The sequence below is a fragment of the Ochotona princeps genome, chromosome 2 (assembly GCF_030435755.1).
Source record: "Ochotona princeps isolate mOchPri1 chromosome 2, mOchPri1.hap1, whole genome shotgun sequence".
In the NCBI taxonomy this organism is placed as follows: domain Eukaryota; kingdom Metazoa; phylum Chordata; class Mammalia; order Lagomorpha; family Ochotonidae; genus Ochotona; species Ochotona princeps.
The window spans coordinates 10,001,216-10,028,152 of record NC_080833.1 but is presented as its reverse complement, the minus strand read 5'-3'; the positions used below and the strand labels follow the sequence as shown (position 1 = coordinate 10,028,152).

General features: G+C 57.7%; 2 protein-coding genes across 3 annotated transcripts; one reads left to right on the top strand and one right to left on the bottom strand.

Annotated features, from left to right (window-relative positions):
• The first annotated feature begins 812 nt into the window (after positions 1-812).
• Positions 813-16,759, top strand: FAM131C (family with sequence similarity 131 member C). The gene is made up of 7 exons (XM_058675706.1): positions 813-1,040; positions 13,683-13,798; positions 13,894-13,929; positions 14,187-14,280; positions 15,068-15,250; positions 15,384-15,506; positions 16,042-16,759. Exons 1-7 carry the CDS (start codon positions 1,019-1,021, stop codon positions 16,302-16,304), a joined length of 837 nt encoding a protein of 278 aa, XP_058531689.1. The 5' UTR covers positions 813-1,018; the 3' UTR covers positions 16,305-16,759.
• Positions 16,760-18,154: 1,395 nt separating this feature from the next.
• LOC101530797 (chloride channel protein ClC-Ka) lies at positions 18,155-26,937 on the bottom strand. Of its 2 annotated transcripts, XM_058675679.1 has the most exons (19): positions 26,838-26,937; positions 26,203-26,331; positions 25,359-25,487; positions 24,467-24,606; positions 24,052-24,129; positions 23,888-23,966; positions 23,345-23,470; positions 22,898-22,982; positions 22,706-22,807; positions 22,090-22,174; positions 21,698-21,871; positions 21,252-21,321; positions 21,059-21,169; positions 20,574-20,787; positions 19,940-20,073; positions 19,726-19,814; positions 19,531-19,614; positions 18,753-18,839; positions 18,155-18,202 (listed from the first exon to the last, which is right to left on the bottom strand). In XM_058675679.1, exons 1-19 carry the CDS (start codon positions 26,935-26,937, stop codon positions 18,155-18,157), a joined length of 2,064 nt encoding a protein of 687 aa, XP_058531662.1. The 2 variants fall into 2 exon arrangements, with proteins under 2 accessions (XP_058531662.1, XP_058531670.1); XM_058675687.1 differs by lacking the exon at positions 25,359-25,487.

Here is a 26,937-nt window from a genome sequence, read left to right as displayed (position 1 = left end):
TTCTATCCAGGATAAACCTTGAGAGGCAGCCTTGCCACCTTCTCCCTTCCCCACCAGTATTGCCCAAGACCCATGTCCAGCAGTGAGTTCAAGGCCACCAGAACACTGTGCCCACCCTGGGCCAGCGTTTGCCAAGCCAGGAGCTGATACTGAACACTCGTTGACCCTCACTGGTGGCTTCGGGGCTCAGTCATGGCACTGTGGGTTTGATGGCTGCTTCTGATACCAGCATCCCACAGCAGAGCGCCGCTGCAATTCACAGCTGTTCCGTTTCTGACCCAGCTTCCTGCTAATGTGCCTGGAAAGGCAGCAGAGGATGGCTCAAGGATTTGAGTCGTTGGCACCGGCTTGGGAGACCCAGAGGGAGTTCCAGGTCTCTGGTTTCTGCCTGGTGTAGTCCCAGTTATTTGGGACATTTGAGGATTGAACCAGCTCATGGAAGATCACTGTTTCTCTGTCTTTCAAATCAGCCTCTAAATGCAGATGTCTGACATCTGGAAGTCTCAGTTTTTCCCTCTGCAAAATGGACACAATGGAAGTTACTGTGCCCCGTTTCACCCTGCCGGGTGCCGCATCATGACTCTAAAAGCGTCCTGGTTGCTCCTGTCGTGACCCGAGTGGAAGGAGTCTCCCTGTTCCTACTGCCCCTTCCCTGACCCCTAGCCCTGGCCACCAAGCGGACCCTGCCCGCGGGACGCCGGATCCACGGAACAGGTGCATGGGGGCGGGGCGTGGGCGGGGCGCTCTCGGGCCGCACCCCCAGCCCCACGCTCCGCGCCCCGCGGTGCCTCCCGCCTCTGGCAGCTGCGGGCGCGGCACGGGCGGCAGCTGCGGCGGCGCGAAGCCAGCGGGGCGCGGCGGCAGCGGAGACCGAGGCGAGCGGAGCCTGAACCGCTGTCCCCGCGCGCTCGCTCGCCCGCGACGCGCCTGCCGCGCGTGCAGCCCCGGCCCGCGGAGACATGAGCGCCCCGCGGCCCGACGCACCCGAGGCGCAGCGGCCCGGCCCCGCGGCCCCGTGATGGGCTCCTGCGTGTCGCGAGGTGAGGGGACCGCTAGGAGGGATCTGGGGCTGGGGGCAGAGATCCGCACTGCCGGAGCAGCCACGCATCTCTGGGGACCACAGTGCCCCGAGGGGACGGGGTGGGGTGACGGTGAAGGAGACAGCGCAGAGAGAACGTGCGGCGGCCACCGCGTCGTGGCCGCGCCTGGCACCCCAGCGGCCACGCAGCCCCGGCCGTGTGCCTGGGAGGGAGCTTCGTGTTCTAGCCAGTTTCTCTGGAGGGGCTGTGGGGGCACCCTCCGCCCCAGCCCCCCAAGACACAGGCCTCTATCACCTGCCCCCAAGCTACTCTTCGCCCCTCAACCCCCTTCCCCGCGGCAGGAAGGACTGTGGTGGTGGACCCGTTATGAAGAAGGCTCCCTCCCCCACCGTCAGCCCCACCCCCTCCAAGATCAGAGGACCGGAAGGGACAGAGGACATTGACGTTCCTTGGAACCCTGGGCCTGTCTCCGTGTCTGACCTGGCCCCTCCTCCTCCCCAGGCCCGCACTTGGTGGAGCTGGGAGCGATCTGCCCTTGCCCGCCCTCCTCCTGACGGTCTGCGGGTGGGGGTGGGGCAGAGGGCAGGGTTCCACCTGCTGCCCAGGAGGCTGCTGAGCAGCCTCTCAGGAGAGGGGTTGGGCCCGGGACCCCCGCCCCTGGGGACCTCCAGTGAAGCAGGGGCCAGGAGTGGGAGGGCGCAGGACTTTGGCTTTGAATCTGGCTTTGCACGCTGAGCCCATTTGCAGAGTGGGGGGAGGGAGCTGCTCTCCCACCGGTCACTCCCAAGGTCTAGGTCAGGTGCGCTGGGCTATGCTGGCCTTGGGGAGGGGCTGGGGGGGTGATGTTGAGGAGAGAGCCTAACACCCCTGCTGTCCTCGGGGACTTCCTGGGGGTGTTGGGGCTGAGTTGGGAAGGTGTGTCGGGGGCGGGGTCAAGGTGGGGAGGGGAAGCACCTGGGAGGCTCCTTTGCAGGTCCAGCCGCTTGGCTGTGGGTGACATGACACCCACGTGTGCTGGCTCTGGCTCCTGAGAAGTGGGAAGAGCAAAGAGTTGAAGGGCCCCTGTGTAGCGATGGTGACCCCTGGCTCTGTGCAATCTCAGGGCGATGGTGGGCAGGGGGCCGGTGGGGGACGGGCAGTGGTCCAGCGTTTTCTCAGTGACTGCCTCTTCTCCAAGCCTCAGCCATTTCATACTGGCCGTGTGGGGACCCAGCCCCAGGTGCGCTGGCCTGAGAGCTGAGAGCAGGCACAGGACAGAGGTAAAGAAGGAAAGACACTTGCTAAGGTCGCACTGGAAGGCTAGGGCCCATGTCCCTGGTGCTCCCTCTGTGGTATCCTCTGTCAGGGCCATCTGCAGCCACCCTGGCACGGCCGTGCTGTCTGCACCCACGTTTCCACAGTCTGGGCACTTCTGGTCATGCATTCCCGTCCTGCTTCCCTCCCGAGAGTCCAAGTGTCTGCCGGTTGCCGGGGCAGGAGGTCTGGGAGCTCCGGAGGGCAGAGGAGCGGTGCTGTCCACAGAGTAGACGCTTCTTGTCCCTCTGCTTGCCACGGGTCCAATAGGAGAGCTCACAGCTCGCCAGATATCAGTTTGAAAGCTGTAGAGTTAACAGCTAAGTGAGGCTATTAGCCACCATGGTTCCCATTTGTACATGAAGCAGGGGGCAGTAGAGTGACCTGCCCTGGCGGTCACACAGCTAGGACATAGCAAAGCTGGACACGAAGTCTGTCACACAGACATCAGAGCCTGGATCCTTCGTCTATACCCCACAGCCCTGCACCTGTCCTCCTCCCTCCCCTGGAGCTGCTGGCTCCCGTGGGCCCTCAAAACCCTCTTCCTGGTCTCTGCACCTGCTCCAAGTGTTTCCTTGGATCAGGTGTGCTGTCTGAAGGCCAAATCAGGGCCGTGAGCCCCCTGCCACTTGCACTGGTGTACTGAGAGTTCCATGCTTGGGCCTAGCTGAGGCTGTCTGGCCACGCCCTGGGTCCAGGCTGCAGCTGGGAGAGCCACTTCCTTCCCAGTGGGAGTTCCAGTTCTACCCTTCACCACTTCCTCAATCATGTGCTTGTATCTCAACATTCTCATCTCTAAAATGGGAAGCCTAACAATATTTGTGTCATGGTTTGGTTCCTGCATAGCACCCAGACCTGCTGTGTAGCAAGCACCCAGAGGGCTTAGCTGGTGCCCACACTGTGGCCCTCTGTCTTGACCCCCTCCATGCAGATGGCTAGCCTGGAGCTTCTTGGCTGGACAAGGAGAAGCTACAGAGGCCCCAGGGCTCATCCTGCCTCCTGGGAAGAGGCACCTGAGGTCCCGGAGACACTGGGGAAGGGATTGGGACCAGATGAAGGCGATGCCCACTGTTTCTGGGAGCTGTTTTGTGTTCACCGTCTATTTTTAAGTCACCATTTGTTGGGCGCTTTGGCTGAGCGGGTTGAGCCTTGGCTCTCCTGACCTAGATAGCTCTCACTCAGCCCTGCACGGCGGAAGTGGGGCTCAGAGCCAGGGGTCCGAGTGACCCCAGAGCTACCGGGAAGCCCTTCGCTCTGCTTTCTCCTGTTCTCTCCTAGCGATGCTTAAGGCAGTGCCTTTCAGAGATCCATCAGATGGGTCCTGCTTGCCCGGGGCTAGCTGTCTCCACCAGGGACCATCTGTAGGGAGCAGAGAGGAGCTGCCCCTCCCACCCCAGCCCTCTCCGTCAGACCAGCCCTGAAGTCACTGTGCACTGCGCACCGGGGATTGTGAGAGCAAGGATGGGACCCAAGGGTTTGCTTCAGGAAAGCCAGAGTACAGCCTCAGACTGGGCATCCTGAGACAAGGGGGAAGGGCAGGCGAGATGTTGGCTTCTAGGGTAGGCCCAGGCTGCTGAGGCTTGACCCTTGGAGGGACACAGTGAGCAAGAATGGACACACGCTTGGCAAACTGCCCGAGGTCCCTCTCCAGCAGCTGGCACAAGGGGTCAGGGCAGAGTTTTGGGGTTTCAGATTGGCTGAGGGCTGCACCTGTCCCCATTGTTGATGGTCTTACACCCATGATTGAACCTCTCCAAGCCTCGGTCTTCCCATTGGCAGAGTGGGCATACTGTTTCCTACCTGGCTGGGTCGGGAGAACAGTTCAAGACAGACGGTGGACGAAAGGTCTAGGACACTATCTGACACTTGCGTAGATGGCCACTGTTGAAGGCATCACCTAATACAGCATGGCCTATCTGGGCAGGCTGCGTGGAGGAGGTGAGGACAAAGGGGGCATTCAAAGAGGCTGAGCCACGGTGTCGCAGGCAAAATGGGAAGGGGCTGAGTGCGAGAAACTTTAGACAGGTACCTGCTCTCTCCATCCTTGGAGAGGATAGAGAGACTGTCCGTGGCAGCTCAGAGCTGTACCAGTCCTGGGGTATGCCCAGATGACCTGAAAACCAGTGTCCCGAGAGCCATGGGCATAGCCTCTGCCAACTCCATGGCCTTTTCCTGTGGCAGAGACGCAGGCTGCCCGTTAGTGTCTCCTTCTGTGGTGCCTCCGAGCTGAACACCAGCTGAGGGACGGAAGCAGAAGAGTGGTTGATGGAAAGGGGTGGGGCACAGCCGTGGCAGGTGCCTCTTCCTCCCGCCAGCCTTGCCGAGTGCACACTCATGGTCCCATCTTCCAAACTAGAGGCTGAGGCTCCCAGGGGTGAAGTTGCACACCTGTGGCTCAGCAGCATTTGGTCACAGGTGCCCCAAGATGCCAACAGCAGAAGCAGCTGGCCTGGGAAAAGCAGCTCAGTGGGGGTAGCCAGGCAATTGCTCCCTGACTGTGATTTCAAGATGACGTGTGACTTCCCTGGGTTGCTGAGGAAGAGTGGGGTTAAACATGTGGCTTCCCTGCCATCCTTGGGACCTGGAGCCCTGGGAGACCTCCCTGGGGAGGGGCAGGTAGGAGCAGATGGCACCATGGTGACCAATAGGCTGGTACCTGGACCCTTAAAGAACAGCAAAGGGAGTTGGGTGAGTTAAGAAGACCTCAGGAGAGCTTTGCAGCAACTGGGAATTGGGTTAGACCACAGGAGGAACTGTCTGGGTGGCTACACACTAGGGCACTATAGGGGGGCTGGTATGGGCAGGTAGACTTCATCCTTGATGAGCAGAAGCTTGGGTGGAGGGGGAAATAGCTCGCCATGTCGTCATGGCAGCCACAGGCCAGGGGAAGCGGGAAGGGAGCTGGTCTGACCAGGGGCTGCTGATCTTAAGGTGGAAGGAGGGTTCGTGGGCTGTGAAAGCAAAGGGGCGTCCCTGCTAGCTCCTTTGGGCAGGAGCTGAGGGTCCCCCGGGACCGCCCCACCCCCAGGACTGTTTTCAGTTGCCTGTGGTGACGTGGCTGGGTCCCAGCTGGGCTAGGAGCAGCCTCGCTTCATTACCTGACATCTCCGTGGCAACGTGCCTGTGATATCAGGGAGCCAAAGTCCTCAGGGGGAGCCGGTAGCTTGGGCCTAGGTGCCTGCACCCCAGCTAAGGTGAGAGGCAGGCTCGGGGGACATGGAGCCAGGAATTCCCGTGCCCACTGCCACCTCACTGGCTGACCTTGTTTGAGTCATGGCTCCCCTGAGTCTGCTCTGTGGTCCCCTCCCCCTCACACCCTAGCGTGCAGCTGGGGACTTGGACAACAGCTTCACGGACCACCTGGGACCACAGGACCATGCCAGCCCTTCTCAGCCTGCCCCAGGGAGCCTGCAGCTGGCACCTTGACAAGGCCCAGCTTGTGCCTGGCACGCAGAACCTCCAGAATGTTTGAAGTGATGACTTCTAGATGTGTTTGTGCTTACAAGAGTATACAGGGTTTGCCTCGTGACCCAGGCTGCACACACAGAAGATTCATGCCCACATGATTGTCGTGTCATCCAGACAGAAGCTTCAGGAAGCAGCCTTTGGGCTGGCAGCACCCTCGCCTCGGGATGTCTGCACTCCATTCTGTTTAATTTCTCAGATGGTGACTCCACGGGACCCGCCAAGCGAGGCTTCCCTGACATTCAGCCTTGCCAGTTGGAGACTCTGAAGCCCAGGGAAGGACAAGGCCAGCTCAGGGGGGCCCAGCTGTAACTGGGGTTTGGGAGCAAGCCGCGCTGAGCCCCGTGGTGTGCAGCTGCACAGCTCCGCCTTTGCGGTGCTACGGGCTCTGACCTCACACCTGGGTCATTGGGGGAGGGGCTGTGAGTCATGGTTCTGCCCGCCTTTCTCCATCCTACCCTCCTCAGCCTTTGGGCAGATCTTGCAGCTAGACCTGGTCCATTTGGGCCGCCAACTGTCCTCTGGCCTCCAGCCTGGCCTGAGGGCTACTCTCTGCTCCTTATCCTGCTGGCCTCTTTTCCCCTCCTGGGTTCCCTCTCTTCATGGATGAGTACAGCATGAGGAGTTTGGGAAAAGGGTCCAGGACGTCTGGGTGCATTTGTATTTTTTTTTTAATTATTTATTATTTAACTTCATTAATTACATTGTATTATGTGACACAGTTACATAGATACTTGGGTTCTCCCACCCCTCCCCAAACCCTCCCACCATGGTGGATTCCTCCACCTTGTTGCATAACCACAGCTCAAGTTCAGTTGAGATTCCCCCATTGCAAGCGTATACCAAACATAGAGTCCAGCTTCTTATTGTCCAGTCAAGTTCAACGGCTTCTTAGGTATACCCTCTGTCTGGGTGCATTTGTACACATGGGCTCATTGTTGGGGCCTTGGTGTGGCTGGCATCCAGTCATGCCTTCCTTCTCCCAGTAATTATTCAGTGACATCCTGTGGCAGGTGCAGGGAGCTGCCCTAGAGAACATAGCTGATAAGATCCCAGCTGTTCGTCTAGAGCCAGTGTGCTGGTACGAGGCAGTGACCAAGGAGACAGACACACTGGGTGAACAGTGGGAAGGGAAAGACGGGAGGAGGGTGGGAAGGCACAGGTGTCGTAAGTGGCAAGATGGGGGAAGCTGTGTTGAGGTCTCAGTGTTTGAGCTGAGTGGAGTGAGGGTTGGACCCTGTGGTCATCTCAGCAGAGAAAGTTCCGGAAGGAGGGAAGGGATAGATGGTGTGATGGCCCTAGGGCAGGACTGTGCTGGATGTGTCTGAGGGACACCCAGGGGAACGGTGAGCATGGCTAGGCTGGAGAGGACCAGCATGGCAGGAGATACAGTGGGACCATCTTCTGGGTTACCATGGTTGATTGAGTTCTTTAGAAACCTTGGTTGGAGGCATTCATTCTAGAACTCTGTCTTGAGAGATCTGCCCCCTTTTCTGGGGTCCTTTTGCATTGCAGGCAGCCTTTCTGATGGAGGGAGGTACCAGCAAGACCCTCACATGTTAACTTCCTCCCCACTTAACCCTTGGAAAACTCACAAACTTGGCCATATCAGAGGCAGGAGAGCCGGCTGACTCCCTCCCCCTGGCCTACCCAGCCCTACCGAGTGGCCCAGGTTATGCAGACTTCTGACTTAGGGGCTGCCCTCACCCCGCCCCCTGTTTCTGCATGTGCCCATTTGGAAACGTGGGAGAGATGGGTAGTCTGTGTGGCACACTGTTGGCACACAGAGCCTTTCTCAGCACATTGGACGGGACCGGGGTTTTCCTAACCAAGCTGTCCATTTGACAGATGATGGTGCCGAGGCTTCAAGGGGAGAAGTCGCTCGCTCTCCCTCCAAAGTCTTAATGAGCCGTGTGGAGACAAGACCTGGGCTCAGTGTCTTCAAATCCTTCCACCGTTGGCTTGGAAGGCATGGGGTGCACCTGACAGGCTGCAGGAGACGCAGCCCAGCATGGTGCACTCCAAGTCGGGGTCCTGCATCGGCCAGGCACTGGCTAAGGGCTGCTCGAAGTGAAGTACAGTCACATGACAGGCTAAAAAATGACTGTTGCTGGTGACAGCGTACTGGCACCACACCAGAGCTGGCATAAAGTCATGCTGCTTCTATGTGTGAACACACTTAGGTGCTGCCAGGCGTGTAACAGCATAGCACGCACAGTTAAGCGATTGCTTAAACACCGTCCTTAAGATGGTGTTATTGTCATAGCAGAGGACAGCTCTGTTCCTGCACTGGGACATGGGACAGAGGTAGGAGATGGTGATACTGACGATGCTGACTCCCAGTGGGTCCAGGCTCATAGGCGTTTTTGTGTCTTAACTTACTTTTTAAACAAAAGAGTGTAAAAATTAAAAAACTAAACATTTTAAAAAATTTTTTATTTACCTGAAAGGTAGAATCATGGAGACGAGACACACTTACAAACACACAGACAGACTGTTCATTACTGGTTTGATCCCTAAATGGCTGCACCACCCAAGGCTGGACCAGGTCAAAGCCAGGCGCCCCACGCTTTACCCAGGCCTCCCACGCGAGTGGCAGGGGCCCAGGTACTTGGACCAACTTGCACTGTTTTCCAGGGTGCTAACCAGGAGCTGGATGGGAAGTAGAGTGGTTGGGATAGGAATTGTAATGCCAGTGCTGCGCGTAGCAGCTTAACTTGCTATATCCAATGCTAGCCCTGTCCATAGAACGTCTTACACATAGAAAAAGCTGGGGGCTGCCCTATGGAGTGGCAGGTAAAACCACTGCCACATCCTGTATGGGTGTAGATTTGTATCCCAGCTGCTCCATTTCCAGAAATGTGCCCAGAAAGGCAAGGCGATGATCCAAACACTTGGATCCCTGTGGCCACACGGGAGAGCTGGAAGCGGTTCCTACCTTCTGGCTTGATACCAGTCCAGCTCCAGCTGTTGTGGCTATTTGGATAGCGTGGACAAGTGAATGGAAGATCTCTCTCTGCCTTGGAAATAAGAAGTAAATCTTTTTTTAAAAAGCTTTTTTTATATATATAAATTTTATTAATTACATTTTATTATGTGACCGTTTCATAGGCTCTGGGGATGCCCTAACCCCTCCCTGTACCCTCTCCCCATGGTGGATTGCTCCACCTTGTTGCTGTATTACATTTTTTTTTATTACATTGCATTATTTGTCATGGTTTTATAGGCCCTATGATTCTCCCCACCACCACCATAGTGTATTCCTCCACCTTGTTGCATTACCACAGATCAAATTCAGTTGAGATTCTTTCATTGCGTGCATCTACCAGGCAAGAAGTCCCGCATCTTATTGTCTAGAGAAGCTCATCAGTTTCTTGGGGAGGCCATCTCTGGTCCAAAGGTAGAGCCGGCAAAGTGGTTTTGATAGTTCCACAGAACTGTATTGCTGCCAGCCTCACCACTCCAGGCACGATGCGGTCATTGGAGAATCCACTGATTGATATAGTCCATCATATAGTCTCCAGTTGGCCCATTTTTTCATTGTCAACATATAGGTGAGGTGGTCGACTGACTTGTTCTGTCCTCTGTCATTTGATGTTTAGCATCCAGAGACCAAAAGCTCGATTGCGGGTATCCCAGAAGAAACTTTGTGAGATTCCTGTATGCACCAGCAAGCACAGGGCTCGGCACAGTCCATCACCCCTATCGGCTGGTGGTTGCAGTTGCTGGGCTGGTTCCGCATTCCATCCCTGTTTTTTACTGGAACCAATGGGTGATTGCTGTCCAGCCCGTTTTAAAAAGCTTTGTAAAAAGGAAATAAAAATACTTTTGTGAGGCTGGCATGATGACTTAACAGGCTAATCCTTCACCTGCAAGTGTCGCCATCCCACGCATCCCATATGGACACTGGTTCATGTCTTGCTGCTGCACTTCCCATCCAGCTCTCTGCTTATGACCTGGGAGGGTAGTGGAGAACAGGCCAAATCCTTGGAACTCCACACCCGTGTGGGAGATCTGGATGAAGCTTCTGGCTCCTGACTTTGAAAGTGTGGGAAGTGAAACAGTGAATGGAAGATCTTTTTCTCTTTCTCTCCTTCTGGTTGTAAATTTGCCTTTCCAATGAGAATAAATACAACTTTTAAAAAAATCCAGGAGGTTTAGCAGATTGCATTTTAAAAAACTTTTGCATAACTTCACAAACTGTACTTTTGAAAAGATTTATTTATTTTTATTTGACAGGCAGAATTACAGAGAGAGAGAAAGAGAGAAAGAGAGAGAGAGACAGGTTCTTCTGTCTGCTGGTTTACTCCCCCAATGGTGGCAAGGGCCGGAGTTGGGTCAGTTTGAAGCTAGAAGTCAGGAGCTTCTTCTGGATCTCCCATGGGGGTGGCAGAGACCCCAGGGCTTGAGCCATCATCTGTTGCTTCCTGGGGTCTCATCAGCAGGGAACTGTGCTGGAAGCAGAGCACCCTGATAGGGGCTGTGGCTGTTCAGAACACCGTACCCCATGCTCACTCCAAAAGAAATTAAAAAAAAAGAAAAAGAAAAGTCTTAGGTGTGGCCTCTGTGTGCATTGTCTCAGAGAATGCAGGGGAGAACCATGAACTTTTTATTCACTCTCACTCCCTCCCGAACCTGGGGCCACGTGCAGGCCCGCCAGCTGCACTCATGGTTAAGTAGCCGCTATACATGGAGCATTTTATTATCAAAAAGTTTTTATCTGGGTTTTTTTTAAACATCTATTATTTGTTCATTGACCTATTTGAAAAGCAGAGTGACAGAGCGAGAGAGGTATGGGAGAGACAGAGGTGTTACATTTGTTGGTTCAGTTTCTAGATAGCCACAATGGCTGAGTCTAGCTGGGCCAGCCGGAAGCCAGGAGTAGGATCCTGGTTTCCTGTGTGGGTGGCAGGAACTCAAGTATTCCGGCCATCTCTGCTGCTTCCCTGCCACGTCAGCAAGAAGCTAGACAGGAAGCAGAGGAGCTGGCACTTGAACCGGTGCTCCCATGTGGAATGCTGGTGACCCAGCAGCAATTTCATATGCTGTGCCACAACCATTTTAAAATCTTTCCTATTGTGTTATTACTGGGCCTTTTCTGTCTGCCTGTGCAGCTACTCAGCTACTTGCAATTGTGTTACAATTGCCCCCTGCTCTGCCCCTCATGACCTAAGTGTGTGGCCAAGCCCTATTTGTTAGGTGCGTATCTGGGCACGCCATGGGGGTAGACGCTGATAAAATCCCTAGTGATGCTCCTCCCAGGCTCAGCCCCTGTTAAGCCCCTCTGTCTGTATTTTTAGCACAAACTCAGGGCAGCCCTCCCAGACACAGCCAAGGTTCCACCTGTGGAAGCCAATCAGAATGAGGGAGCAAAAGCTGGAGAGCAAGCTCCCCTGCCTGGGCGGAGCTCCCACACTGTCCTCCAACCTCAGAGTCCCAGCTTGGCCTGTTCTGTGAGGTGACAGGGGACACAGGAGCTGCTGATGACCAGAACGCAGTGACCATGCCAGGGGGTCCAGGGTAAGGAACAGGTGAGTCAGGAGGAGGAAGCCCGTCAGGCTCGCTGATTGGTTGGGTGCCCTTGGGGGAGGAGCCCGTCAGACTCGCTGATTGGTTGGATGCCCTGGAGGGTGGGAAAGGGAGGCAGAAGTCTGCCGAAAGGCCCAGGTTTTTAGCTGGTGCATCTGGGCAGATGATTGCCTCGTTTTGGAAAACTGGGGAAAGGGAGGAAGATTGTATTAGTCAGCACTAATCTATGGCATTGCAGAGGCAGCCTAACTTTATAAGGAAAAGAGGTTCATTTTAGCTGATAGTTCTGGGGGTTCACAGAGGTCAGTCGCCACCCCCATCCCCTGGATTGTTCTTGCTGGCAGAATGCTGAGTTGGCCCAGGGCATCACGCAGCAGGCTTCCTACGTACAGCAACCTTGATCCAATCAGGGCTCCAATGACATAGCTCAATTCAGTCGCTGATTCTCTAGCGCCCTCACTAGGTCTCCAAACTCTTAGTGCTGTTGATAGAAGGCTGTGGGGACCAACTTCCCAAGTTGAGGGCAAATATTCAAACCGCAGCAAAGGGGTTTTGCCACAAGGAGACCAGGAGCAGCTATTGGGTGGGAGAAAGTAGGGGAGGGTGGCTCAGGAGGGCAGGAGAGGGACAGCGTTGCCCGAATCCCCCTTTGAGCCCATGCACAGCGGAGCTAGAGGCGTCGACCCTGGACTTGGCCAAATGCATGCAGGTTTCTGGCAGTTTCGCAAGGGCTGGGCCCTGGCAGAGGTAGAAGAGAAACTGGAGGTTGCATGCACCCCTGGAATGTGGGCAGAAGGGCAGACCACGTGCTGGGGGCAAAGGGGTGAGGAAACGTTTTTTAAAATAAATTATTCCCATTTTTCTTAAGATTTATTTTATTTACTTAAAAGGCAGAGTTAGAGGGAGCGGAAGGGTGAGATCTTTCATGCATCCACTAGTTCACTCTGCAAATGGCTGTAATAAAATAGGGTCACACTGGAGCTAGGAGTTTCTTCAGGGTCTCCAATACAGGTACAGAGGCCCAAGCACTGGGCCATTCTCCACTGCTTTCCCAGGTGCATCAGTAGGCACTTGGATCAGAAATGGAACAGTTGTTATATGGGATATGGGATATACGGGTAAAGCTGTCCCCAGGAGAAAGTTTTAAGAATGGAGGTGGTGGGGCCCAGCACGGTAGCCTAGTGGCTAAAGTCCTCGCCTTGCATGCACCAGGATCCCGTCTGGGTGCCAATTCTAATCCTAGCAGCCCCGCCCTCCATCCAGCTCCCTGCTTGTGGCCCGGGAAAGCAGTCGAGGATAACCCAAAGACTTGGGACCCTGCACCCGTATGGGAGACCCAGAAGAGGCTCCGGACTCCTGGCTTTGGATCGGCTCAGCTCTGGCCGTTACGGCCACTTGGGGAGTGAATCAACAGATGGAAGATCTTCCTTTCTGTCTCTTCTCCTCCCTGTAAAAAAAGAAAGAAGGAAGGAAGGAAGGAAGGAAGGAAGGAAGGAAGGAAGGATGGATGGAGGAGGTGGGGCTACTTGATGAGGCAGGGAATTAGGAGTCATTAGGGGCTGTGTGAAACTGGCAGGTGCCTCTGTACCCCACAGCCCAGAAGAGGGAACAAAGCCCCTGAGGGGAAGCAGGAGGGACCAGCCCCTCCAGTTCCGCTCAGCTTGGGCTCAGGGGCAGTTCCTCCCTTCTCACGGGAGGGAAAGCAAGTGACGTGGGCTCGAGGGTCAAGTAGACGGGGTGGGAGAGGAAAGGCCTGGGTGGGGCCTTCCAAAGCTTCTGGACCCAGGACGAGTCAGGAAGAGGCCTGAAGCAGGATCCAGGGCCATGGCGACAGTTGCCAGATGCCTGAGAAGAGGCGACAGCATGCCTGGGTGAACCTAGCAGGAAGTGGAGATGGGTCAAACCCCCTGCCTACGGGCACCATCTTAGCATGAGGCTGGCGACCATACCCAGCCAGGTTTCATCCTCAGGCCCAGATGTGGAGCAGGCCAAGGGTTAGAGTCAAACCGGTGTCAGAGTGTGTGCAGGAGAGCGCTGGAGCAGGAGTGGGGCGTGCCAGGCAGTATCAGAGGCAGGAGGCGGGGAAGGCGGCGACTATGGGACCTGATGATAGACCATGGGTTTTCATAACGATGCTGGAAGGGGTTCCAGACCCAGAGAGAGGAGAATGGGGTCCAGGGATCCTCCCAGAGGGGCCCAAATTGGGCACCTGACCTGCTGTGGTCTGGGATCAGCTTTCTATGACATGACCTTGGGCAATAAGACCAAGGTCATCTCACAGTCTGCCTCCAACATGTTTTGCTAGTGGAGGAGGTCAGGGCTGCCCTGAGTTCCTCCCACCCTTCTCACTTGCAGATCTCTTCACAAGTGCCCACCACGACTGCCCCATGCCCCAAGGCATGGGTGCCCTCGGCCCACATCTGCCATCGGGCCACCCTCCCATCCCTGCTGCGGACCATGTCACTGGCAAGGTAACTCCCTCTCCTTCCTGCTCCCACCTGCCTGTGCTGGGATTCCTGGCTGTTGTCAGCTGGTCAAGCCTGACCCTCTCTCATCTCATTTGCAGGACAAACAGATGGATTTCTGTTGGGATCCTTGGCAGGTCAGTGCCCTCACTGTGCCCTGGTCTAGCCACCTGCTGCTTACCCCATTGTCCCTCCCTCTGCTGAACTCAGCCCAGGAGAGGCAGTGGTCCTGTGGGAGTGGGAGGAAAACTCCTGGCTTTACTCCCACTTTCTTGCCCGCTGCCCAGAGGCATGGGTGGTGGGACTGAGCAATGGTGGTGGCCATGGTGGGAGATGTTGCACAGCTTCCCGCTACCGCCCCCTGCTGACCTCCATGCACTCCCTGCCCCAGCAGAGGTGCTTCCAGACCACCAACGGCCATCTCTGCGACTCCAGATCCTGTGCCAGCAACTACAACGTGGCTGCTCTGGCCACCTCGTCCCTTGTGGGTAGGTGGCTGTGGCCTCTTCCTGCCTTTGGAGTTGGCTGAGTACACTGAGCCCGGGGGAGGGAGGCAGGACATGAAATGACAGCTGGGAGGTATGCGCCAAGTTGGAATCAACATTTGCTCAGGCCAGTCTCCCAAGTGGCGGCAGAAATTTCCCAACTGCTGCCTGGAGTGTGCACCAGTAGGAAGCTATGATGGGAAAGACAGCCAGACTGAGATCCGGGTACTTGATGTGACACATGGGTGCCTCAGGAGGATCTGAGCACCTGAGCCAGACAGCTACCTCTGATTCAAGTCAATGTTTTCTACTACCAGCTCTGTGCGGGACTGGTGGGATAACCTGGATCGTCCAGGTGTGGCTAGGTCTCGTCTGTCTGCCTGCTCTCTGCCACTCGCATCCCCTTGGGTGGTGGTTCCCAGAAGCAGAACCTGAGAAAGCAGTTGTTCATGCAAGGAGGGAAGGCTGGGGTGGAGCTTATGAACTTGGCCAGAAAGAAGAGAGGGGCGTGGCCCGTCTGGAGAAGGTGGACATGGAGTTGTAGGGGATGCAATCAAGTGTGGCCTTGCACCTTGGGAAGGCACCTGGCAGGGAGTCGGAGGAGGGAAAGAACAGGCCATGGAGTCCTATGGGATACAGGGAGCACAAGGCAGCAGCATCTGTGCGTAGGATGCACTGGACTGTGGGATACCCAAAGGACCTGAGGAATGACTGCCCGGTAGGGAGGTGAGAGTGAGGCCTGATCAGTGTCAGGCCCACCCTCCCCCCAAGACACCCTCGGTGCCCGCAGGTGTGGTGCAGAGCATCAAAGACCACATGACAAAGCCCACGGCCATGGCTCGGGGCCGTGTGGCCCACCTCATCGAGTGGAAGGGCTGGAGCGCCCAGCGATCAGGCTGGGACGTGTCCCCAGGCGAGGATGAGCGTTACTGCTGTCTCTCCGATGAGCTACGGGAGGCCCGCTTCGCCGCAGGTCAGCAGGGATGGGGAGGGGTGGGGTGAGTCTGGGCCTTGGGACCCAGAGGCATGCATGGGCACAGTGTGGGCAGAGGTGGCTAGGGTGTGATGGCAGCCCTCTCCAACCCCCTTCCCCCACTGTCCACTAGGGGTCGCCGAACAGTTTGCCATCACAGAGGCCACGCTGAGTGCCTGGTCCTCGCTGGATGACGAGGAGCTGGACGATGAGCTGCCTGCTGGCCTCAGCCCCCAAGATATTGATCAGCTCCAGGGTATGGTGGGGTGGGAGCTGGGCTAAGGGTGGAAGCAATGCAGAGCTCAGGCTGGACGCTGTGATCATGCCAGGCAGTGTGACTTGGGCAAGTCCCTTCTTCTCCTCAATTTCCTCATTTGTAGAAGGGGCCCTAGGCTCTGGGAGCACCATGAACAAGGAAAGAATTCTGCCGGGCCCCTTGCACCAAGTGTGCGCCTGGCGTGATTCCCTCATTGCACTGAGAGGGGGCAGATCCTGCAGTCCCCACGTTAAAAATAAAGAAATAGAGGCACTAAGGGCATAGGAACGCACCCCAGTCACCCCACCAGAAACGTCAGAGCACGGTGTGAAACTTGGCACCAGACACAGCCAAGCACCTGCTAGAACACTACAGCCCCCTGGAGTGGCAGAGAGGAGATGACACAGCAGGGTTCTGGGCCCTGGTCAGGTCACACAGCTCAGCAGCTGCACTGGGGCATGGGGCAGGTGCTTTGGGGTGGGGGTGGGGGGCAGTGATGGGCAGGACCCAGATACATGTGCCGCTCTGCTTCCAGGCCTGCAGGACAGCTTCCCCAGCGGCCCCTCGCGGGATGACAGTCTCCTGGCGTTCTCCTCTCCTGGCCTCTCCCCTGATGGCTGGCCCTCCCCTGACCCCAAAGCAGCTGTCTGCCCGCAGCCCCCTAGCCCTGAGCAGCAGCCCCGGCAGCGGCTGCCTGGGGGACTGGGGCCTGAGGTGGGGGGCTGCCCGCAGGGCTCCCTGCCCTCAGTGGACAGCGGCTCCCTCTCGGAAGAGGAAGATGAGGTTTTCTATAACTGAGGTGAGGCTTTCTGGGCCCAGCTCCTGCTCACAGTGTGACCTTGACTGGCCTCAGCCCAGGCACATCTGGACTCTAGGGCCGCAGCTGGCCATCTCCTGATCTCTGATGGCAGGCCTAGTGTGGAGGGGGCAGAGTGGGGTTGGCACTCCTGCAGGTCTCTGTGCCTCTGTGGAACAGCACTTCAGAGGTGGCCAGAGTCCCCCTACTCCTATTTTAGTTGGCTCAGGGGGACATTGCCTCCTGCAAGGGACCTCAAGGACACAGGCAGATCTGGGCCACAGACCCCAGAGGCGCTGCTGCCAGGACCCCTAGGGCATCCACCAGGAGTGGAGCTAGGGACCCTTCGTTGTCCCTAAGTTCAGTCCCTTCCTCCCTCTGTGCACCGGCCCTCTATGGCAATGATGTCATCTCCCTGGTAGCACAGCCCCTGCTCTGTTGCATCCTTCAGGGCATCTGTCTGTCCCCTCTGAATCTGCCCCTTTGGTGCCCTAACTCCCGTCCCATCTTCCTCATGGTGCCCTGGTATTAAAGTGGTGGGTTCACCCTGCATGAATGTGGTCTGGTCTTTGCTAGGGAAGGCGGGTTCTGGGCCTCTGGGCAGAAGGTACTAGAGGGCGAGAGAGGAGGGTCCCTGTCCCCCAGTGTGCGTGCACATAAACACACACACACACACACACACACACACACACACACACACACACACACACCTATTGCACCTGCTGCCCCCTAATCAGGACAGATTGCATGGAGTGCTGGGTTTAAAGTACTAGTCTGGGAAGGCACGGAGACAACTGTTCAAATAGGAAAGGCTTGTCGTGTAGCAAGGTACAGTAGGATTTGGGCCCATGGACAGCAGGTGTGTGTGTGAGGGGGGAGATCTGAAGGGAAACATTAGCCTCCCAACCCACCCCGCAGTGTGGGCATCCTTTTTGACACTCCTTGCCTGGGAAGGGACCTTGTCTTCCTATGGGGGCCTATGTCCACCGCTGTTCATGGGCCTGGAAAAGCAAAAGTCCCCCTTGGCTGGGACTGTGGGAGTCAGCAGCGAACATCCACATGGCCTTAGCGACCCACACTCCTGTCGAAAGCCTGTGAAGGTCAGAGCGAAGCTGGCACTTTCTCAGGAGATGAAACACCAGTTGTTCCTTAGGGCTTTGTTGCTCATGCCTAATTTTACCAGGTGTGGAGTTGACCATGTGTGCCCCAAGGACCTAGCTAATCCTGACCTGGAAGACACCCCCAAGCATCGGGGATGTCTCAGAGGGACACACTGACGACCGCCTTTGCCAGCTGGGGCTCAGCTTGCGAGATGCAGGCTGGAAGGATGGAATCCAGAGAGAGAGAATGTCCTGAGACTGTGGGGATCCTAGCTCCATCCCGGAAGCAGGACATGGGGCGGGGACAAGGGCCCCAGGCCGCAATGTATCCAGGATCAGTAACCCCAAGAATTCTGGGCCAGCACAGGTGAGTGGTGGAGGGGCCAGTTAGTGCCCAAGGAGTGGAAGTGAAGGAGGAGCTGTGGTCCAGGAGGGGTCAGCTTTATTGCTCAGGATCAGATGACCCCAGATGGCCTCTGAGCCTACCCTGGTGACGGGAGACACTTGTGTCCTTGGTCACTAGCTGAGTGACGGGCCTCCTGCTGTCGTGCACATCTGTCCTGCAGCTGTAGCTGGTGAACATAATGATGGTTCAGGGTGAATGCAGGGATCATCTTGGGCTGGGTTAGGGCTGCCTGCCATGCCAAGGAGGTGATGGAGTGGTGGGGAGGGCTGTGATAAGAGGAGAGAAGCCAGCTCCTGGTCCCAGTGGTCACTAGGAAGCGAGGTGTCCTGTCCCCTCTGAAGGCAGATCACTTGGCGGCTGGGGGTTTGGTCAGGGCAGAGATGGCTTTCTTCAACTGGAACAGAGCAAAGGGGATCCCGGGAGGGCGGAGGTGGGGTGGTGAGAGTGGGCTGCGTCAAGGCTTCCCTGGATGTGGGTGGGGTCCCTGTGACTACTGGAGCTGTGCCTCCCCATTGCACTGATGAGAGGGCTGTAGGGCTGCTGGCCACAGAACCAGGGCAGGGGCAGCCAAGCCCAGGAGTCCCCGGCCAGGAAGTGGAGGCCGTAACATCCTGTGAGGAGTGTGAGCCAGGAGTAACTACTGTGCTTGCCATTCAGTTTCCTGCCTGTGTGCCAGGGAAGCAGTGGATGGTGGCTCATGTCCTAGGGTCCTTGCCGCTCATGTGCAAGAAGCAGGTGGAGGGCCTGGGTCCTGGCTTCAGCTTGGCCCAGACCCAGCTGGTGGGGCCATCGGGTGAGTGACTGCGTTGATGATCTTTCTTTGTCCCCTTGTGTCTGTCCCTCTCTGTCTTTCTCTGTCATTCTGCCTTTCGAACACATACATATATATTTTGAAGGGTTCTTAATGGCCCCCACCACCCTGCTCTCCTAGGGGTCTCTGGTACCTCCATCCAGGTCACGGAGCCCACAGCTCTGCCCTTGGATGTCACGAAGAGCGACTGAAGGTTCAACAGCTTAAAGAGGTTGTGTGCCTGTAGAGGGGTTTGGGGAAATAAAGGAGGGTCAGGGCAGCCTCTGGCCTTCTCCCCTAAATCTCTCCCCGGACTCAGCTTGTATCTGGTGGAACACCAGAAACACCTGTCCTGCAGTGTCCACTGTCACCACAAGGGGGCTGCAGAGTTGGCACTGAGGGCAGGTGGGCAGGTCCAGGATTTGTTTCTGTCCCTCCCCCATTTCCCCGTTGGAGTGCTGCGTTCTGACCTCACAATTCAAGAATGTGCCCAAGCACGGGGCCAGTAGCGCAATGGATAACGCGTCTGACTACGGATCAGAAGAATGTGCCCGAGATCACTGGGGCAGAAGGTAGTAAACCAAAAAGGGACACCCTGGGTGCGGAGACCATGCCAATAACTGGCATCTCCCTCCCTTCCACCAGCTACCTCCTGCCACTCCCTCCCCCTCCCCACATTGTCTCATTTTCCAACACTTCCCCCCCCAAAGAGCTTCCCTCAAGTTTCTGGGTCACCCCAACCCCCGACTGAGGTCAGGGGCACAGGGCAGGCACCACTGTGTTCATTCCACAGTGAGGAGTAGGCCAGAAGGAGCAGAGCAGCACAGCACAGTTGGGGAGCCTGGAGCCTCATTCCCTGCTGGGGGCTTCCCCTCTGTCCCAGGGCCCTAGCTGACCCCCAAATTCTCCTCTTCCTCACTGCTTCTCATTACCTGGTGAAGTGAGGTCTCAGGGAACAACATCAGGGTCACTGGCTCCAGGGAGCAACCTCCAACCAACATGTCCTGGAGATAGTGCTGGGACAGAGGCAGAGTGAGGGGCACATGGTCCTGCACCCCTCCTCAGGCTGCCCTGCCTGACCACCACTCCCATCAGCTCCCTGCTGCCCACCTCTCCCCCATACACACCTGTTGTCCTGAAGCCCAGGCAGGCGGCTCGGCCTGGAGGGCTTGCACCAACTGGGCCCTTCGCACGGTGCCCACCAGGATCTGGGACTCTAGCAGGAGCACAGGGAGGGTAGAGAAGCACATTAGGAAGAAGGAACTCACCTGTACTGAAGACCTAGTGTGTGCCAAGAACCTGTGTGCTAGACACCTTTGTCGCACACTTCCTGCTAGGTACCTCCGCTCTCCACCACAGGGTACTCGGCCACATCCGTGGAGGTCACAGCCTTGACCACCTGCTCCAGCGGTGCGTCCCTGGCCAGTGTGGTGATGGTGTGGTTCATGAAGTTCTCCACGGTCACGCGGTGCGAGCTGGGGGCGAAAGGAGTGCCCATCAGGCCCCAGAGTTAGACCTCAGGAAGCTGAGGGCAGGTGGGCAGGTCCAGGGAGGTGACAAGCACAGTGTCCTGTTCTCAAGATTGGGCAGACAGCAAGGTGGTGGCTCTCCAGCCTCTAGGGCTGCACCTGGCCCACGACCCGGCTCTGCCTAAGGCCTGTGCTTTGAGCCGGAAGCAGCTCTGTCCCGATCAGATCCCTTCAGCTCTGCTTCCTGGTCCTCTGGTGCCAGTGAGGATAACAGCTTGCTTCTACCCCTCAGGCTTGGGACCTGGAGCAAGCCCTGACCACTGCCTATGCCCCAGCTTCCTCATGCAGCAAGTATGGTACAGACAGAAGAGATCAGAGGGCAGTGGCTGGCCGTCCTTCCCAGGCCCGTTTGCCAAGCTTTGCTGGGGGATGTCAGGGGGCCCTGCACTCCAGCCCATCTAGGGCCCACCCTGTCCATACCCAGGGGCCACAGTGAGCACTCTCACCCGATGGGGCGACCCCGGATCCATGGCAGGTAAGGCAGTTTCTTTACAATGATGGTGCCATCGTAGAAGGAGGGCTGGCAGCTCTGGGCGATGGCATTGGCCACCAGCACCGCCATGAGCACGGGCAGGGCATGCACAATCTGCCCGGTCAGCTCGAAGGCCAGCAGCGCTGTGGAGATGGAGTGGGTCACTGCCCCCGAGAAGGCTGCCGCCCCTGCAGGGACAGCACAGGCAGGAGGCTCAGGCCAGAGCTCAGCATCCCGGCATGGCCAAGGTCACGGGCTCAGGTGAGAATCAGGCAAGGCCTCTGGCTGAGGGGAGACAGAAGGTAGGGGACAGGGAATTGGGGACAGAACAAGAGCTGAGGGGTGTCAGGTTCTCGGGGAGTGGTGGGACAGATATCTCCATGTCTTCTCTCTGTGCCTTGCTTCACTGTCAGCCCATTCTCAGATGCAGCCCACACAGCAGGGAGCTGACCCACTCACCTGCCAGGGCATAGCCACCAGGCATGATGGGGTTGGTGATGCCCCCAGCCACGATGCCCTCAGGGAAGGCGAGAGAGAGGGCCTCGCCCAAGAGACGTCCGATAGCCGCTCCTGGACACAGGCTGAGGCTGAGGAGGCGGCCGTAGACTGGCCGAGTTCTGCCCCTCCCAGATTCCCAGAACCCCAGACTCACCATAAATGAAGATGGGCAGGAAGTAGCCAGCGGGCATGGGGATGGTGGTAGCCAGGATCAGCATCCAGAACTGCAGGGGTGGGGTTAGGGCAGCATGAGAGGCAGCCAGCCAGGCACAGGCACGAGGAGACCAGGGCAGGCCAGCCATGTGCTCACCACCAGTGCTGGGGTCAGGGATACATGGGCCAGGACCAGAACCCTCTCCCTCAACAATGTGCCCACTGTGTGTGCCTGGTATCGAGGGCAGAAGCTGGGCTGGCTATGCCGTCTTCCCGCTTAGCCTTCCCTTAGGACTAAGAGCCACCCCATTTGAAAGGAGAGCAGACCGATGCTCAGAGAGTTCAGCCCACTTGCCCAGGACCTCGCCATGGCAGGATGGGGCACCGCGCTGCCCCTGCTGACCCAAGCAGGTGTCAGCTGTGGCCCTGGTGGCTCTGGGTGCCCACCTTCATCACTAGGAAGAAGGCGAGGGTCCCGAAGATGGTGAAGTGTGGGTGGTACCATTCGAGCCACAGGTTCTGGGGGTCAAGTTCCTTGGGCCAGGGTGGGGACGCGTTGCGGGTCAGCAGCGCCCAGGAGCGGTTATCGAAGAGTGAGTCCAGATGTTCCTTCATGGAGAGCTGGGGGAGGGGTCTGCACGTGGGGCCCAGCAGACCCCCACCCAGCAAAGCGAGAGGCTGCCTCCAGTCCCACTGAGCCCTACTCAGCTGGGTACCCTAACCCTAACCCTGGGTACCCTAATACTAATCCTTCTTTCCCTGCAATATGACTCTGGCATATTCCAGCTAGCCCCAAACCGACAACGAAGGGTGGTCTCCCCTGCCCCGGCTGAGCTCACCCGAGAAGCCATGAAGCGACCCACGCCAGGAGGGTAGGTGATGGAGGCCAGAACCAGGGTTGCCAGGGCTGCGTACAGAGGCTTGCTGTGGGGGAAGTGTTAGAGATCCAGGGCTGACCTCCCCCAACTTCTTGCACAGGGAAAACGGGGTGGGGCAGACCCAGACAGAGCAGACCCCATCATCCTGGGTGCTGATGCTCAGGCCACATGAGGGGGAGGAGGCAGGACTGCAGGGAAACATAGACAAGTCACCTTCAAGGAAGAGACAAGGTGACAGGCCACTGCTCCCTGTAATGGGGAAAGGGCTGATGGTGTTGGGGAAGAATCAGGCTGGCAGGAAGGACAGAGCTGGTCAGGCCTCACTGGGGCATGAGTCACTAGCCTAGGACAGGAGCTGGGCTGGCCAATGTCAAAGCCAGCGCAGAGAAATACTGGGGTGGGGTCCTAGTAAGAGGCTGAGACCTAGTAAAGGCAGGGCAGGGGGAGTGAGTGAGGGGCCAAATTCCAACATGGGGGAGTCTGGACAGGGGTTCAGCCAGGGGCTGGCTTGACTGTATGAGTCAGGAGTCTGCCTGGGCCTCCAGGAAGGCCTGCCAACCTCCATCCACCAGCCCACCTGGTGGCCAGCAGCTTGGAGATGACCCGGTTGGTCCTGATGAAGGCCAGAAAGGTGCGCTGGCAGAAGAGGTAGGCACAGCTTGCCATGCCACAGATGGCCCTGGGGACAGGCACAGTGAAGCCTCAGCTCCACCTGGCCCAGGCAAGGAGACCCCCAGGAGTGCCCTCAGGAGCCCAGGCATCTGCTCACCCCAGCACCACGAAAAAGAAGATCTCGGGCAGGTCGAAGGGGACGTCCACCCGGAAGCTGGTCTTGTAGAGGGAGGTGATGGTCTCTGGGGAGCAGGGGTCCAAGGCTGCTCCTAGCTCCCAGCCCACTCCCCACACAAGCCTATCAGGCCCACCAGAGGCTGGGGTGCTGCTGCCAAGCCCATCCCAGTACCCTGCTCATGACACTCAAGGCCCCCAGCCCTCCCCTGCCTCCAGCCAGTGCGGCCCTCTCTATGCTAGGAACCCACAAATCCAGCACAGCTCTGTTCCCTCCCCAGGAGGGGCAGGTGGACTAGGAAAGGAGGAGAGGGAGGAGGATGAGGGGGAGGACACACTGGAGGGGGGACACAGGGAGGGCAGGGAAGGTGAGGTGGAAGGAGGGAAGGAGGAGTTTCCCCTCCCTGTGCAGGTGCCCAGTGTGGCTCACCCTGCTCGCTGTTGAAGACGGCCAGGAGGCGGAACATGAAGGCCCCGCAGGTGGCGGCAAAGAAGCCCCTCCAGTAATCCCAGACAGAGAAGTGGGAGTATATGACCTCAATACAGAACAGGATGCCTGGGGAGGAGCACCAAGCTCAGGGGACCCTGCCTACCCAACATAAGGTCACAGGCAGGCACAGCTCACTGCTAATGGTGGTAGGGTGGAAGCCCACCTCCTGGGCACCCTGTCCTGTTCTAGAGCAGCCTGGACAGGTTGTTCACCCACTCCTGACCTGCAGGAGATTAGAGAGGTCTCCACCAGTAGGCAGCTGACCCACCCTGGACCTAATGTGTAAGTATGTTTGTGTGCCTGTGTGCCTACACCTGTTGTCCCCGACTATACACTGGGTATAGGTCTCCTGGAGTTTTCTGCCAATGTGAGGTGAGAGATACCTCCCCACTGCCCCCAGGACTCTTGCTGGGCAGGCACATTGAACTGAAGAGGGCAGGGCTGGTGGAGGCCCAGGCGACAAAGGCAGGAAGAGGGTCTCACCGCTGAAGGGGGCTGCAAACACCGTGGCCACGCCCACCGCCGCCCCCGCCACCAGCATCTCATGTTGCTTGCTCTTGTTCTGCCAGAGTGGAGACCCAGGGCTTAGAGCCAGCCCCTCCTGCCCTCACCCATTCCTCCAGGCTGGGACCTCCCCCAGCCCCTACCTCTGCCTCCCCGAGAGTCTTGGTGCGCAGGCGCCCAAGGTAGGCGGCGATCATCACGCTCAGGTGCACGAAGGGGCCCTGTGTGGGGCAAGGTGTGGACACAGGGCAGAGGGCACAGAGGCAGCCTGTGCCTCCTCCAGCCCTCAGCTGCCTGTCTCCACCCCCTCATCTGTCTCTGGGCCCAGGGAGAGGGCAGCAGAGAGGGCCCCTTCACACTGGGGGTAGCTTGCCCTGTGCCCCTCCTGCTCTGTCTCCCCCACAGGCCAGGGAGGTCTGGGATGGCTTTTGTCCCCTCTGGGGCCTCCACGGCCTTGTCCCTGACACTGAGCTCCCTGAGGCAAGAACTGGCTGAGCCCTTCTGTCACATCCATGGAGCTGGGCAGGGAGGGAGTGAGGGTGCAGATACCAGTCATACCACTTTCCCTAGGAAGAGGGTGCTGCCCATGGCCAGGGTGCAGGAGAGGCCGACCACCTTGGCCCCAAAGTTCTTGATGTCCAGGTAGTCCTCCAGGATCACCCCTGACAAGATGGTCTTCAGCTCTGGGATTCCTGAACCTGAACAAAGAGGGGGAGGAATCTCTGGATTACAGCTCCAAGAAGCAGGTGTTGTAGCTCAGGAGGTTAAGCCACCACCTGCAACACCTGCACTCTTTTTGAGCACCAGTTCCATTTTCTGACTCAGCTTCTGGCTTCAGTCTGGCTTAACCTTGGGTGATGCTGCCATTTAAGAATTGAAACATGCATAAGGAATCAATCTCTGTGTGTGTGTGTTTCTAATTTTCTCTGTGAGTCTGCCCTTCAAATAAATTAATAAGTAAATCTTTAAAAGGGAAAACAAAAACAAAACTTTCACATGACTGATGTGGTGCCCTGAGGGGTCAGGAGTTGCAGCCTCCTCGTGCAGAAGGGGATGTGGGGCCTGTGACACCTGCTTAGCCTGTGGCACCGAAGGGAAGGACAAGAAACCCAGGACAGAGTGTCATGGCCCTCTGGACACCCACTAGGCAACCCTCTGTCTGGAGCTGGGGGGCTCTGAGGAACCAGTGGGAACTAGGTGCTCTACATCAGCACCAGCCTGGCTCAGCCCTCCCATCTCAGCCCACGGCAGACAGGGCACACAGGGACCTGGGAGTAGCAGCGGCCCCCTCCCCAGGATCCCTGGTCTTCCCAGCTCCCCTGTCCTTGGCCTGAGGAGGGTGGCTGCTCCCTGCCTCCCCTGCCCACACAGGCCCTGGACACATGAGAAGGATTAGCAGCGGGGACCACAGACCCAGATCCTGGCACATGACATGATGACGCAAACTTACCTCCCGAGAAGGGCGTGATACTCTGGGAGAACCCGGAGGAGAAGGAGACCAGGGCCACCGGGTACACGGCCCAGGAGAGGTAGCGGAGCAGGTGGCTGTCCCCAATCTCCCGGTATAGCCACTTGTGCGCTGGGGACAACGAGGCATCAAGGAGTCACCCTGGGACGCAGTAGCCCTCCGGCCAGACCCTGGGATCCCAGGGAATATGGTTAAGGGCACCCAGGGCAGGGCAGATGCCAGGAAGAGGTTAGGGGTGCAGCTCGGGGGTCCAGATCCCAACTGCTTCCTAATCCGGTGTGACCTAGGGCCAGCATCTCACTCTGAGCCTCAGTTTCCCTGTCTGTCAAATGGGCCAGAAACAAGGTCAGTGAGGGTTCAGAGAGACTCATGAGAAGAAAGCCGAACAGGCTGGGAAGCACCTGTCGGACTTCTTCAGGCCAACACAAGGGAACGTGGCTTAGTCTCCCTGACCCTGCCCTGTCCTCCATGGAGGCCTTGGGTGGAGACCTGCTGAAGATTATGAAAGACCACTCTGCCTGGTAGTCTGCATAACCCCTTTCCCCTCAGGGTAACAGAGCTACCAGTAAGTGGGGTGACAGAAGGCATGTGTGGGGGTGCACAAGCAAGGGGCTCAAGCTCAGAGGAGCCAGGACTCAGGGACACAGGGAGGGTTTGCTTTTTCATTGTTTGGAAAATCTGACTGAAGCTCAGAGAGGGGCGGGAGCCTGTTCAGGAGGACAGTCGTCAGGAACTGAGTCACGCACCCCAGTCCTTCCCAGCCCTCTCCACCTCACTGCACGTGGCAGCCCATAGGCATCCCAAGAGCGTGCCTGGGAGGGGTTACCTCGCACCACACGCCCGATGGCAAAATTCATGGCATAGCTGATGAGTGCCATGAGCACCCCCAGGACCAGCAGGAAGCACCAGTCCTCACCCACACGGAACAGCTTCTGCTTCAGCCACTCCAGGCCACCTGGATGGGGCATCGGGCACACAGCAGTTGGGGCAGGTGATGGGGCAGCGCCACAGCTGCAGGGCTGCATGGGCTCCCACAGAAGGGCTGTGGCCAGAAGAGGCCAGGGACCCTCTGTCTGGGGGTGCCCGCCATCTCTGCCCCCTTGTGAGGGACAGTCAGGTCTCAAGGTCAACAATGCACTTGGGACTCCTAGGAAAGGTGTTGGATCCACAGCTCCCTGGACACCTGCTATGGATCCAGCAATGCTGGAGTTGGCCTTGGACCCCACTTAGGCTCAGTCAGCAGGGCTGAATCTTTAAGGCAGAGGGGACATGCTGGGCATACCCGGCCCTGGCAGATGGACAGGCTGGCAGACTCCTCCCCTCCCAACCACTCAGAGATTGGAGTAGCGATGTCCCCAGAGGCACATGAAAGGAGGAAACCATTGCGGGACATCCAGGTGGGGCTGGGCAGGGCAGATAGCCCAGGGGTCTTTAGAGGGGATGTGAGCGCCCAGCTCTCACCTCGGATGCCCCGGCGCAGGCGGGGACACGGGCCCCAGAGCTCCTGCAGAGCCACGGGGTTCCCCGAGGAGCCCTCACGCAGCCCCACCAGCTCATCCAT

Coding starts and splice junctions, on each gene's coding strand:
- FAM131C (XM_058675706.1), top strand. CDS start 1,019: ATGGGCTCCTGCGTGTCGCGAG. Junction 13,799..13,893: donor CGGACCATGTCACTGGCAAG/GTAACTCCCTCT, acceptor TCTCATTTGCAG/GACAAACAGATGGATTTCTG. Junction 14,281..15,067: donor GGCCACCTCGTCCCTTGTGG/GTAGGTGGCTGT, acceptor CGGTGCCCGCAG/GTGTGGTGCAGAGCATCAAA.
- LOC101530797 (XM_058675679.1), bottom strand. CDS start 26,937: ATGGATGAGCTGGTGGGGCTGCGTGAGGGCTCCTCGGGGAACCCCGTG. Junction 21,170..21,251: donor CCTGCCCATCTTCATTTATG/GTGAGTCTGGGG, acceptor GCCTGTGTCCAG/GAGCGGCTATCGGACGTCTC. Junction 19,815..19,939: donor CCCTGTGGTGGAGAGCGGAG/GTACCTAGCAGG, acceptor TGCTCCTGCTAG/AGTCCCAGATCCTGGTGGGC.